The sequence below is a fragment of the Oncorhynchus kisutch genome, linkage group LG29 (genome assembly GCF_002021735.2).
Source record: "Oncorhynchus kisutch isolate 150728-3 linkage group LG29, Okis_V2, whole genome shotgun sequence".
NCBI classification, from domain to species: Eukaryota; Metazoa; Chordata; class Actinopteri; order Salmoniformes; family Salmonidae; genus Oncorhynchus; species Oncorhynchus kisutch.
The window spans coordinates 34,262,195-34,277,097 of record NC_034202.2 but is presented as its reverse complement, the minus strand read 5'-3'; the positions used below and the strand labels follow the sequence as shown (position 1 = coordinate 34,277,097).

The 14,903-nt window shown below is 44.4% G+C and overlaps 1 protein-coding gene across 1 annotated transcript in view; it reads left to right on the top strand.

The window, feature by feature from the left end:
* The window catches only part of LOC109874245 (ephrin-B3-like), a 58,192-nt gene extending 43,918 nt beyond the window's left edge, over window positions 1-14,274 (top strand). The window contains exons 3-5 of the mRNA XM_031809584.1: window positions 12,389-12,481; window positions 13,094-13,150; window positions 13,266-14,274. Coding sequence (XP_031665444.1) covers window positions 12,389-12,481; window positions 13,094-13,150; window positions 13,266-13,687 — 572 coding nt within the window. The 3' untranslated portion in view covers window positions 13,688-14,274. The remainder of the gene's footprint in view (window positions 1-12,388; window positions 12,482-13,093; window positions 13,151-13,265) is intronic.
* Window positions 14,275-14,903: the final 629 nt, after the last annotated feature.

Here is a 14,903-nt window from a genome sequence, read left to right as displayed (position 1 = left end):
GTACCCAGTGTGTGTGTGTGTGTGTGTGTGTGTGTGTGTGTGTGTGTACGTGAGGGTGTGTGTGTGTGTGTGTGTGTACGTGAGGGTGTGTGTGTGTGTGTACGTGAGGGTGTGTGTGTGTGTGTACGTGAGGGTGTGTGTGTGTGTGTGTGTGTGTATGTGTGTGTGTGTGTACGTGAGGGTGTGTGTGTGTGTGTGTGTGTGTGTGTGTGTGTGTGTGTGTGTGTGTGTGTGTGTGTGTGTGTGTGTGTGTGTGTGTGTGTGTGTGAAGGAGGAGGGGGGGGGGGGGGCTGTGTGATTACTGTGAATAACACAAAGTGACATGTGGCCTCCCCGATCTAGGTCAACAATCGAAACCGCACCACACTATGTGTGTGTGTGTGTGTCTCTGTGTGTGTGTGTGTGTGTGTGTCTGTGTGTAAAGAATGAGCGCAACAGAGATGAGAGATGACCTTTGTATCTGCTTGTTCATACTTCTGTAGTATGTTTCTGCACGTTTTTTGCATGTGCTTAACCTAACAGCATGTGGGTACTGTTTGTGTGTGTGTGTGTGTGTGTGTGTGTATGTGTGTGAGAGAGAGTGTGTGTGTGTGTGAGTGTCCGTGTGTGTTTTCTTCACTGATAAAGGTCATGCTGTAAGACTCCCACACTAATTGGATTGAGGAAGTTTAACACAGTGATTCATTAACCTTCTGGCTCTGGCAGCAACTCATATTAACACACACTCTCTCACACAAACACTCTCTCTCACACACCCACACACATACAACAGAAGCATATTGCTGAGCATTCTGGATCTCTTTGCTGAAAGAAGTTTCTTTTTTACATGAAGGCAGGAATTCTGCAGGGAATTTCTGTCTCTCTTTCTCTCTCTCGCTATCTGTCTCTATCTCTCTCTCTCTCTCTCATACACACACACACACACTTCCACATGCACTGAGTGAAGAAAGGCTCTTTTTACAGACAGCTGTGTGAGCAGAGAGAGATTACAGTGGTCAGGGGATTGGGGAAATTCTCTCCACCAGCTGTTAACTAGAGACTAGGACAGAGGGGGATGGAGGGATGGAGAATGGAGGGAGAGAAATAGAGAGGGATGGTGAAAGACAGACAGGCAGACAGATTGAGGGAGGAGAGAGAGGATACCAGCATAATATAGAGTTGATCTCTGTAACTGGGGTATTCACTATAACATGCACTTGTAGAGCTAAATACTGTACTCATAGTCTGCCATACACTCTTTCATAAATGATTACACACACACACACACACACACACATTCTCCTACCACCCCTGAGGCTTTGGCATTGTTGTCTCTATGGGATTTGATGTTATGCCAGAGGCTTAATTTACGGTATGGTCCTCAGTCCCAAAGCAGCTAAGTCTTTAATAGACGTAAAAATGCCCAACAATCTGCCCGTGTGGAGCGTGGAGCGTGATGGTGATGATGTAATGGCTTCAGGAAGAGGATCTTTGTACTCATCACCATCACTATAATCTGACTGTGTCTCCTCTCTTCAGGAACTAGAGACAGACTGGCAGACTGTGTGACTTGTACAAGCTCCGCAAATCCATTAGGGGCACAAAAAGACAATACAAACTCAAACTTTAATTGATGTTCGACAACTCAGACTCTTGACAAATGGCAAGGACAACAAGCTATCACGGACTACGAAGGCAAATCCAGCTGTGTGGTGCCCCCCGAAGCCTCCCTCCCATACGAGCTTAACACATTCTATGCTCGCTTCGAGGAAGACAATACCGAGCCATCCAGGAACGCTGTCTCGCTGCTCCGGATGACCAGGTGCAAACTCTCAAAAGAATGAATACAAAAATAAAAATAAAATATCTAGGCTTGTAGGCTTGCGTCTGGTAGACAGCCACAAGCTGTCAATTAACGCAAGCCTACTAGACGAGCTAAATACCTTCTATGCGCGCTTCGAGGCTAGCAACACTGAATTATGCATGAGAGCACCAGCTGTTCTGGATGACTGTGTGATCACGCTCTCAGTAGCCGATGTAAGAACTTTAAACACAACACAACAATGCCTCTTGTCCCACAGGAGACTGAAAAGATTGGGCATCTGCCCTCAGATAAAAAGTTCTACATTTGCACCATTGAGAGAATCTTGACTGGCTGCATCACCGCTTGGTATGGCAATTACAAGGCACTACAGAGGGTAGTGAGTACTGCCCAGAACATAACTTGAGCCGTGCTCCCTGCAGTCCAGGACCTCTATACTAGGCGGTGTCAGAGGAAGACCATAAAAATTGTCAAAGACTCCAGCCTCCACTCTTCTGGAAAAGGCTTTCCACTAGATGTTGTAACATTGCTGCAGGGACTTGCTTCCATTCAGCCACGAGAGCTGTTTGGTAATTAGGCCTGGCTCGCAATCGGCGTTCCACTTCATCCCAAAGGTTTTCGCTGTGGTTGAGGTCAGGGGTCTGTGCAGGCACAGAAATGTCTGGAATGTAATTGTATGCTGTAGCATTAAGATCTTCCTTCAAACTTTTTGGCTTGAGAGCCACATCGGTATTTTGAAATTCAAAGGAGGGCCACATTTCTTGGGGGACCAATTGTTTGTTAAAATCAATTTGCAAGTGCCACAGCAGTCTAAGGCACTGCAGTGCTTGAGGTGTCACTACAGACCCGGGTTCGATCCCAGGCTGTGTCACAGCTGGCCGTGACTGGGAGACCCATTGGCCCAGCGTCGTCCAGGTTAGGAGAGAGTTTGGCAGGCTGAGATTTCCTTGTCCCATCGCGCTCTAGTGACTCCTGTGAAGGGCCGGACGCATGCACACTGACACGGTCACCAGGTGTATGGTTAAGCGGGCATTGTGTCAAGAAGCAGTGCGGCTTCTTGACACAGCTCTCGACCTTCGCCTCTCCTGAGTCCGTACAGGAGTTGCAGCGATGGGGCAAGATTGTAACTACCAATTGGATACCACAAAATTGGGGAGAAAAAAAAGGGCACTTTTTTTACGTCTCGCGGGCCGGATTGAAGTGCCCGGCAGGCCGGATATGGCCCACGGGCCGTACTTTGCCCCCCCTTGGCCTAGCCCAAATCTTTGGCACTATGCATTGGGGCAGGTAGCATTCTCCTGGCATCTGCCAAACCCAGATTTATCCGTCGGACAGCCAGAGGGTAAAGCGTGATTCATCACTCCAGAGAATGCGTTTCCACTGCTCCAGAGTTAAATGGCGGCGAGCTTTACACCACTCCAGCCGACGCTTGGCATTGCTCATGGGGATCTTAGGCTTCTGTGCGGCTGCTCGGCCATGGAAACCCATTTCATGAAGCTCGACGAACAGTTATTTTGATGACGTTGCTTCCAGTGACAGTTTGGAGTGTTGCAACAGAGGACAAACGATTTTTACGCACTAAACGCACTAAACCACCTGTCAGATGCCAGTCAGACTGGCTCCTCTTTTCAGGTACTAGAGATGAACTGAGACCTGTCAGATGCCAGTCAGACTGGCTCCTCTCTTCAGGTACTAGAGATGGACTGAGACCTGTCAGATGCCAATCAGACTGGCTCCTCTTTTCAGGTACTAGAGATGAACTGAGACCTGTCAGATGCCAGTCAGACTGGCTACTCTCTTCAGGTACTAGAGATGAACCGAGCCCTGTCAGGTGCCAGTCAACCTGCTGTGTTGGCATCTAAGGCCTGACAGAGGGTGGTGCTTAGTTTATGTGGTCTGTGAGCAAATGTGTTATAACATGTCTCCAACCATAAAATGTTAGCTTTTATGCGTGTCTGAAGTGTTTTTAGGTGTTGGCCTTTATACTCATATCTGATATTTGAAACGTATAGAAGATATAGGACATATTTGCTTTTGTACAGATACTGTAGATACAGTATATCCATTCGTTTCTTTTCTACCATCTGTCCTGCTACCCTCCTCCAACCAGTGACATACTTTTAATGTATGCCATTAAGAAACTAATTAGGATAATGAACAGAGAGAGGGGGAGGCCCATCTTCTTTTCCCAGGTTTTGTAACGTAACAGGCTGTATCCTCTCGCCTCACACACACACACAAAAGACACCCACCATCACACTGTGATGATACTGTAGAGCTTCACACAACACAGAGAGAAAACACACACACAGCTAACACATGGAATGCTGCTGCCACACACACAGTCACACACACATACCTGCTGCCACACACACAGCCACACAGGGGCCTATCATTGACATAAGTAACACAAACAGAAATAGCACAGCTAACATGTCTACACTCTCTCTCACTCCCTCCCTCTCTCCCTCTCTGCCCCACCCCCCCCCCCCTCTCTTTTTCTCTCTCTCTCTCTCTCTCTCTCTCTCTCTCTCTCTCTCTCTCTCTCTCTCTGTCTCTCCCTCTCTCTCTCTCTCTCCCTCCCTCTCTCTCCCCCTCTCACTTGCTCGCTCTTTCCATCACTCACTCCCTCACTCTCTCTCTCTCTCGTTTTCCCCTTGGCTGTGCTCTGACTCGGTTGTCAGACTGGGTTAGTTTGGCTGGATAGCTCTCTATAATGTCCCTTGATTTGTTCTCCTCTTTGTGAAAGGGGGTTGCAGTGTGGGTGTGGGCTCTGGCTTTTTGATTGTACTCTAGGGGAAATAGCCTTAACTGATGTAGAGCTGATCTCAGATCTCCAATCCCCATTCCATATGCAACATTAACCCCTGCTCTCCTGTCAATAACACACCTCTGCTGGAACAACGATTCGCCTCACATAATGAACAGACATGATTAACTTTACACATGCTTAATTGGATGGAACATGGATGATAGGGGACACTTAAGTAGGCATTGGAGAATGCGTGTGAGCACTTGTGCCAGTGAGTGTAGGTGGCAATGATTCTGTTTGTCTTCATATCATAGGTTTTGGAGAATGTGCGTGTGCATCCTTGTGTGTTCGACAGTTGGATAATAATAAATGGCGTTTAGGTATGTTTGGTGATCTGTCCCAGGTAGTGTGTATCTGTCAGAGTGATCCAGGTAGAGCATAAGCAGCCATTACCGAGCTGATGGAGCCCACAGTTTTCTCTTTCAACTGTCTGTCTGTCTGACAATGTGCCTGTGTGTGTTTCCTCATCCTGTGTGTTATCTCTCTCCTCCTCCATGCCTTATCTCTCCCTATCTCCTCACTGGGGCTGACAGGAACATGACCCAGAAAACCCTTTCTGATTTCAGACTCCGATAGGGCCTCTACATCACCTCACTCTATCTCTATCTTTCTCTCTCTCTCTCTCTCTCTCTCTCTCTCTCTCGCACTCTCTCTCTCTCTCTCTCTCACTCTCTCTCGCTCTCTCTCACTCTCACTCTCTCTCTCTCTCTCTCTCTCGCACTCTCTCTCTCTCTCTCTCTCGCACTCTCTCTCTCTCTCTCTCTCTCTCTCTCTCTCTCACTCTCTCTCTCTCTCTCTCTCTCGCTCTCTCTCGCTCTCTCTCGCTCTCTCTCACTCTCACTCTCTCTCTCTCTCTCTCTCTCTCGCTCTCTCTCTCTCGCTCTCTCTCTCTCACTCTCTTTTTCCTCCATTCTTTTTCCTCTTCTCTTCCAGCCCTGTGCTCCCCCTTCATCTCTCCTCGCGTTACATATTCCTTGTTTCTTAATGTATCTCTCCCTTCATCTCTCCTCACGTTACATATTCCTTGTTTCTTAATGTATCTCTCCCTTCATCTCTCCTCACGTTACATATTCCTTGTTTCTTAATGTATCTCTCCCTTCATCTCTCCTCACGTTACATATTCCTTGTTTCTTAATGTATCTCTCCCTTCATCTCTCCTCACGTTACATATTCCTTGTTTCTTAATGTATCTCTCCCTTCATCTCTCCTCACATTACATATTCCTTGTTTCTTAATGTATCTCTCCCTTCCTCTCTCCTCTTCTTTCTCCGTTTCCGCATTCTCTCTAACTTCTATCTTATTTCGGCCATCGTTTCACCATTTTCTAACCCATCCTCCCTGCACTCTTTTGGTCTGTCCTTATTTTACTGTGTTGGAAATCTCTGTGGTTCGGCCTTCAGCATCATGCCATATCTATAGAATTAGTCTATGTGGAGAGAGGTACTCTGCATTGTGATGATGTACATAAAGTACCTGAAGTATTGTGCTAATGATGGGGGACGTTTCTGTGCTGATGATGTAGACACAGGCACAGATGGTTGCAGAGACAGAAAGTGTGTTGACCAGAGCGGAACAGTGAGAGAGAAAAGACAAGGAAGGACATGAATGTTAAGTCACAGATGTGCATCTGACTATTCAACTAAAGTGAACCCTAACCCTAAGTCTGAGTACCTGCTTCAACTGCCAAGCCTTCTATTGACTAATAACCACAGTTAGTAAGAAACCCAAGTTAGACAGGCCCACTAGGTTAAACATGTACCAGCCCATCTGGCATTTGCCCGAAATGCCAAAGGGTCAGTCCGCCCCTGCCCTCATCCAATCAAAGAGAGGTGAAGCATCATCTGTTTCAATTGGTGTCCAATCAGGCGGTGTCCTCAGTGACTCCACCAATTACAGATTAGTGCACTGAGGCAGGGCCACTGCTATTGGCTCTGGAGACACTGCTGCCCACACAGATTGTGGAAAATTGTTTAAGCACAATTTACAACTCAAATTCGATTTGAGAGAGGAAATATAGTGTGTGTTAGCCTGTAAACAAATGATTTGAAGCATGCATGGAAAGAGATAGAATGGAGAAAATAGAGAGGGAAGAATCGGAGTGTTTGAGTAGCGATACAAGGAACCAATCCAACCCAGTTACCAGATTCTTGCCTAGCTAGAAAGCAGGTTTAAATCAATATGCAGTGGAACCTCTTGCAGTGGATATGGGATTGGTGAGTGTGAATGTAAATATGCATTCTTGTAGCACAATAAAAAACGTGTTGTAGACCATATATCTGGTTACTGACTTTAGATAGAATAGGACCCAATGTCTTGAATACAGAAAAGTATTTTACCATCAATACATCATTGCAATGGGTTTATTGTCCATCCTAAATGTATACATTTGAACATCTTTCCACCCACTGTAACAGCCAGCCAAGTGTAAAGCTGCATCTCTGTGAGTTGAGCAGATTTTGCATTCGGGGAAGTTGAAGCCTGGCACTTTTTAAAGTGCCCCTCATCTGGGTCAGAGGTCAGAGTCCAACCCTACTACACCGACCACTGATAGAGCAGCACAATACTGCATGGAGCTCCGCTGAGTCCCATTTAGAACGTAGGTTACACACGTCTGCCAACCACACCCTGACACATTTACAGCAACAGATAACGTGCTACCTGTCTCAGACCTGCAGTGTTCAACTCTCTAGAGACAGCGGGAGCGGTAGAGATACTCTAAATGACTATGAAAATCCAACTGACATTTACTCCTGAAGTGCTGACCTGTTGCACCCTCTACAACCACTGTGATTATTGTTATTTGACCTTGCTGGTCATCTATGAACATTTGAACATCTTGGCCATGTTCTGTTATAATCTCCACCTGGCACAGCCAGAAGAGGACTGGCCACCCCTCATAGTTTTTCCTAGCCACCGTGCTTCTACACCTGCATTGCTTGCTGTTTGGGGTTTTAGTTTAACAACTTACAGACAGTCTGCAGTCTAGATTTACAGCCATGTCTAGCCATACCTGTCCACTTCCCTTACAGTGGGCATTATTGACGTCCCGTTTCTGTAAAAAAAAGCTCAGATATTTTTATTTAACTTGACAAGTCAGTTAAGAACAAATTCTTATTTTCAATGACAGCCTAGGAACAGTGGGCTTAACTGCCTGTTCAGGGGCAGAACGACAGATTTGTACCTTGTCAGCTCGGGGGTTTGAACTTGCAACCTTCCGGTTACTAGTCCAACGCTCTAACTACTAGGCTACCCTGCCGCCCCTGCACGTTGCAAGGTGCATGCTGGCAAACGAGTGCAGCAGAGTGTTTGAGTTCAGTGACCTCCCATTGGACAGTGCCCCCGTTTTACACCCTGCTGGACAGAGTGGGCTGAGAGTACCACAGCAGTGTAGCTGCTCTGTGTGTCTGTATGTGCTGCAAATGCTGATGGAGCCTATAAGACAGAGTGACAGCTGACTTGGGCTCGACTACAGCCTGAATCCGCTCAACTGAATTAGTATGTTGGGAGGGGGTTTTATGCAAGACTCACAGATGTATTTAATTTCAAATGGGATGGGTTAAACGGTTCATTAGATTTAGCCCCGTTAGAGGCGCGGTAAACCCATCTTTGGGAGTTTCGCTGATTCCTCTTTCCTTGGTCAAGATGGGTCAATCCCTTAGCTGCTCTCTCACTTAGGAGAGAGGGGAGGTTTAGTGAGGGGAGGGGTAGGGGTTAGGGCTAAGTGGGTCACTTGCTGGGTCAATTTAGGATGTGCCAGAGACGAAAACAGCCCTTCCCTCCTCCTGTCTCTTGTTTGTGCATAAATCGCCTGTACAACAGAATGGGTGTGCTCATGTGTTAATGGGTCAGTCTCCTTGTAGTTAAATGACTGAACAGTTTTTCCCTTTTGTCTTCTGTTGGGGGTTTTCGGGGCAGACTTCCGCCTGTTTCTGTCCGTGTCTGTGCATCCCGCTCTCTCTCTTTCTCTCCTTCACCACAGATCATCATCTCAATTACTCATTCCTTCTTTTCTCTCTTTCTCCTTTGCTCTTTCTCTCCATTCTTCTTCTCTGTCTCTCTCCAAAGTTGGTTATCATCTCGATTACATCTCGATTGTGCATGCATGCATGCATGTATATATCTGTGTCTATGTACTCCTGCCTGTGTGTGTGTGTGTCTGTCACATACACAATCATGTCATTAGCACTTTGTCATATCTGTTCAGTAAACCAGTGAACCTTGAAACTGAGACATGCGAGAGAGTCTGCTCAACTCAAATAGCATACACCATGAAAGCCACCCTCCCTCCCTCCTCCCTCTACCTCTCCCTCTCTAATAAACCTCTCTATTTCATTCTTTATACCTCATTCTCACCCTCTCTATCTCTCATTCTTTATCGCTTTTCTGTTTATATATGGTTCTTACACCTCTCCTTCTCTCCCTCTTTGCACCTTTGCTTCCAATATATATATATATATATAGAGAGAGAGAGAGAGGATCCACATGAAAAAATACTATGGTATGAATACTATAGTATTCACTGTAGTGTTTTTGCGGACTAATACTGTCACGGATACTAAATACTGTTGTAGAATACTTAGTTACTGTAGTGTTGCTGACATGAATGCAGTATACTGTAGTATTAACAATTTACTATAGTATACAGTAAATACTGTAGTAAAAAAAACTATAGTAAACTATAGTAATTAATGTTGTGATATTGCAGACTGCAGAATTTACTGTAGTGCTTTTGCTGATTGTAGTATACTGTAGTATTTACCAGAGGTGTGGACTCGAGTCACATGACTTGGACTCGAGTCTGACTCGAGTCACAAATATGATGACTTGCAACTCGACTTTGACTTTAACACCAATGACTTGTGATTTAACTTGGACTTGAGCCTTTTGACCCGATTGATACCCTAACCAAGCCCAAATATAAAAAAATATGCTAATATTAAAAATGATTTGGAAAAGTGGCCAGCGCTTCAACACTTCGTTTAACGGATTACAGTTTGAATCGGACAGCAGCCAATCAAATTGTGCCAGCTGAGAAAAAGCTACGTGTGGCAGTGCAGAGGAATGTCGGCAAGTGAATTCAGATGGAGCCTTTCTCATGGCTACCCATGTATTTCTATGGAAATATAAAGTTTATTTGTAAAGTAATACATATATAGATATTTTTAAAAGCATTCATGATTTGCGTAACTATTACTCTTGTTAAAAATATGAAATGGTATTACATTTGGTGAACAGCACATTGTGACTTGTTTAGGACTCGAAACTCAAAGTTGAGGACTTGAGATTTGACTTGATACTTGTCGGTCTTGACTTGAGACTTGACTCTGACTTGACTGTCTTGACTTGGGACTTGAGTGCTAAGACTTGAGACTTACTTGTAACTTGTAAAACAATGACTTGGTCCCACCTCTGGTATTTACTGTAGTGTTGCTGACATGACTGCAGTATACTTTAGTATTAACAATTTACTATAATATACAGTAAATACTGTAGTAAAAAGAACTATAGTAAACTATAATAATTAATGTAGTGATTTTGCAGACTGCAGTATTTACTTTAGTGTTTTTGTGGTCTGTAGTACACAGTAGTATTTACTACAGTGTTTTTTTGCAGATAATACAATAGTATTTATTAACTATAGTATTGTATGGTATACTACGAAATTCTATAGTAAGTACTACACATTATCTAGGGATACTACAGTGCGTAATACAGTATTCTACAGTATAATACAGTTTACTGCAGTATACTACAGTAAACTGATTCAAGTCTGCAAAATCACTACATTGAATACTGTAGAATACTGTAGTATTTACTGTAGAGTTGCAAACATGACTGTAGTATACTGTAGTATTACCTATAGTGATTTTGCGGACTGTAGTATACTGTCATATTCACTATAGTATTCTACAGTATACTACAAAATTATATAGTAAGTACTACACATGTTTGAGGGATACTACAGTGGGTAGGATAGTATTCCAAATCAAAGCAAACTTTATTGGCCACATGTGCCACGAATACAACAAGTGTAGACTTTACCGTGAAATGCTTACTTACAAGCCCTTAACCAACAGTGCAGTTCAAGAAGAAGAAAATATTTACTAAGTAGACTAAAATAAAAAGTAAGAATAAAAAGTAACACAATAAGAATAGAAATAACGAGGCTATGTACATGTACATGTAGGTTGGGGTGAAGTGACTATGCATAGGTACCAAACAAACAGCGAGTAGCAGCAGTGGGGGGGAGGTGGGGGTCAATGTAAATTGTCCGGTTGAGATTTTTATGAATTGTTCAGCAGTCTAATGGCTTGAAGCTGTTGATGAGCTTTTTTGTCCTAGACTTGGCGCTCCAGTACCGCTTGCCATGCAGTAGCAGAGAGAACAGTCTATAACTTTGGTGACTGGAGTCTCTGACCATTTTTGGGGGTTTTCTCTGACACCGCCTAATATATAGGTCCTGGATGGCAGGAAGCTTGGCCCCAGTGATTTACTGGGCCATTTACACTACCCTCTGTAGCTGCCATACCAGGCGGCGATGCAACCGGTCAGGATGCTCTCGATGGTGCAGCTGTAGAAACTTTTGAGGATCTGGGGGCCTATGCAAAATCTTTCCAGTCTCCTGAGGGGGAAAAGGTTTTGTTGTGCCCTCTTCACGACTGTCTTGGTATGTTTGGACCATGATAGTTCGTTGGTGATGTGGACACCAAGGAACTTGAAACTCTCGACCCCTCGACTACAGCCCCGTCAATGTTAATGGGGGCCTGTTCGGCCTGCCTTTTCCTGTAGTCCACGATCAGCTCCTTTGTCTTGCTCACATTGAGGGAGAGGTTGTTGTCCTGGCACCACACTGCCAGTTCTCTGACCTCCTCCCTATAGGCGGTCTCATCATTGTCGGTGATCAGGCCTACCACTATTGTGGTTTTCTACAGTATACTACCGCTTACTACAGAATTCTATAGTAAACTGTAGTATTTTGTGGGGATATGTAATACCTTTCCTTGCACCTTACCCGCTGGTGTTATGTAATCTATAGCCTCAAGCGATAAATAGAAGGGGTGGTTGATACTGTAGGAGGGTGTCATGTGGTCATGTGATGTGATTATGAGTGATGTGGCATTAAATGGCCACTAGTCTTGGTTTGGATTAATATGACTGGGTTGGTATTTAAACAGTCAGGGGATGTGGCTGGCTTGTTATTCTGACTGTGTCTGGGGAATTGTGTGGGCGATATGGGTCATGTCATAGGCATGGTTGTTCGGATTGAGTTCAGTGTTTCTGACAGGGCAATACTTCTGGCTCCCTGCTCTGACCTAGTTCCCCTGGCCAGAAGGCCCCACTTGTTTGAGTATTTTTTTTACTCAGTCGGGGTATCAACGTACTGTTGCAAGTTAGAATGGTAGAATACACAAGGTGTAATTTTGACATGTGATTATGCATCAGCAGTTTTTCTCGTTATGTCAGTTACTTATAGTCACTCAATTAGCCCGCCAGCTATCTAAACTTCTTAATCATGGTCAAATGATCAACCGGGTGACCCCCATTGATTTTGTTAGTCAGTCTCACTCAAATATCATATTAAAAACTGCAAATATTTCTCTCCAACCTATGGCAAAATTTGTAGAATTGCACGAAATTAACTCTAAAACATGTATCTCCGCTGTTAAAATGTTTTGTTCGCAATGTTGTAGCCTTCAACCCCATCAAAGTTGCCCATCCCTGTTGTAAGGTATCTATCTAACTGTAGTCTTCCTCCCCTCCTCTTCGTCTCTTAGCTACCTCAGATGGGACAAGGCAGGGACTGGACAGCATGAGAGGAGGAGTGTGTGTGACACGAGGGATGAAGGTGATTCTCAAAGTGGGACAGAGTGAGTATTTCCATCAGATATATTGTCCTTGATTTGGTTTCATATCAGTCATTCAATAGTTATCATCCTCATATAGATGAATGCACATGGGGTCTTCAATATTCTTGTAAAGGCCTTATATTCATAATATTCATGAAACTGCCATATGCCAAATCAAATCACGATTTATTTTAAGTGCATTTAAACTTACCCCACCAGCAATATACTTACTCATGCTCGTTCTGCAGTTACAGGGTCACAGATAAAACATGAACAAAAGCACACAAAAAACAAAACAACTTTAGAAACAGCATCTTTGCAGTTCTTAACTGACTGGCTTAGTTAAATAAAGGTTAAAAAATAAATAAATAAATAAATAAATAAAGCACATGAAAATATGTAATTGCTAAATGTTATCCCCAACGTTATATTCCATTTTGTTGGACTCAAGTAATATTTTCTGTGTGCACTTTCTGAGTCCAACAAAATGGAATATAACATTGTTATATACAGATTTGCTTAGAGAAAAGTGAATTGTCCTTTAACAAAAGCCTCAATTGTCAATACACTTTACAGAAAAGCAAATTCATAAAAATGTTTACAACCCTAAACCAACTGTATGATTCCCCATAGCTGCTTATGGCCTCCCACCCAAACCCAAACCAGACCCAAACCGCTTCCACCCCAAAGGTAAGTCAGTCTACAGTACAGTATCCAGAGGGAGAGGAAACTCACTTCACTGGTTTAATGATACAGTATCTACAGTGTTAGTAAGTCATTGATCCTGATCTCTCTACCCTTACAGGGAATGGGACGATACCCAAGGCAGGTGGCGAGGGCGAGGGGAACAACGGGAACAACCCTCCAACCTCCTCTAGCGTGGCAGTGATCGCTGGAGCGGTAGGGGGCGGAGCCTTCCTCCTCATCGTGACCGCAGTCATCTGTGTGGTGTGTTACCGCTGGCGACAGAACAAGCACTCTGAAACTCACCACCCCAGCCTGACCCTGACCACCCTCACCCCCAAGAGGGGCAGCACCAGCGGGGCCGGCTGCTCCACCGGAGGCAACAACGGCTCAGAGCCCAGTGACATCATCATCCCGCTGCGGACTTCAGACTCGGCCTACTGCCCGCACTATGAGAAGGTGAGCGGGGACTACGGCCACCCCGTCTATATCGTCCAGGAGATGCCCCCCCAGAGCCCAGCCAACATCTACTACAAAGTATGAGAGAGGGACAGCCACACAGCCCGGCTGACATAGACATACAGGTGTACCAACACATAGACTGCTGTTTTCAACATAGAAATAAAACTGTCTCTCTAGCTCCCTCTACTCCCTCACTCACCCCAACTCCCTCTCTATGGCTGACTGTTTGGGATGGCTATCCTCAACCTCCTGCCCCATGGACTGTGCTGTACAGTGCTCTGACACTGTGGATGGATGGATGGATGGAGGGGTGGTTGTGTCTGGGTGGGGTTATTGATCTGTTCCCTGCTGTGAACCCAATGATGGAGGTCGTGAGTCCTGGACATGTGGGTCATTATGCTGACGGACTGTGGCAGCGACTCAGTCCCCACCTCTCACTCAAAGGGAGGACAGTGGATATGAAATGTCAAACCTTTTCAAAGTGTTAGTGTGTGTGTGTGTGTGTGACGGAATGTGTGTGCGTGCGTGCGTGCCTCCGCATAACCTGTAAGTCTGCTTGTGTTTGGTGTGTAAAACCAGTACCACAAGAACAAATATCAAAGCAAGATTCTGATTTCTACCCACTGTTATCATTTACAGATGATATTAAATAATTATTTCATAACTCATCTGTAGATTTTTATATTTCCATTCAGATTTCTGTTAGACACAGTTTTTCTTGTATGTATTGTACTGTATGTTCTCTGTTTTAGAGTCTGGATGAGATCTAGGTACTTATTTATTTCAGTGTTTGTGTTTGTCTTCTCTTCTGTTATCCTATTCTCTCTCTCACTCTACAATGCCTTAGCATTGAAATAGTTCACTTTTCTGTATATAAAGTTTCACAGAGGAAGGAGGATAGTACAACGGTACAAAGAGGCGTACTCAATAAGAGGAAGAAAATGACAGTATTGGGAAAGTGTTTGAACAGATGAAGCCACAAACACTGTGATTCTCCCATACTGTGCCTCCAGATGCACATCCATAGCAACAGAACTGAAACCTTAACACACTGTATTGTTCATGTTGCTTCTCTACGCCCGCTGAAAGTGTTTTTTTAGAGGTGAATTATCTGTTTGGTTTTGTTTCCCACACTGCACTGGTAACTGATGACCTGTGGTTGGCCGCAGGAATTAATAAAGGTGAAAAGGTTGGAGTTCATTGTTGAAATGACACAGGCGATAGTCAACATATACAGTTGAATTCGGTAGTTTACATACACTTTAGGTTGTCATTAAAACTCGTTATTCAACCACTC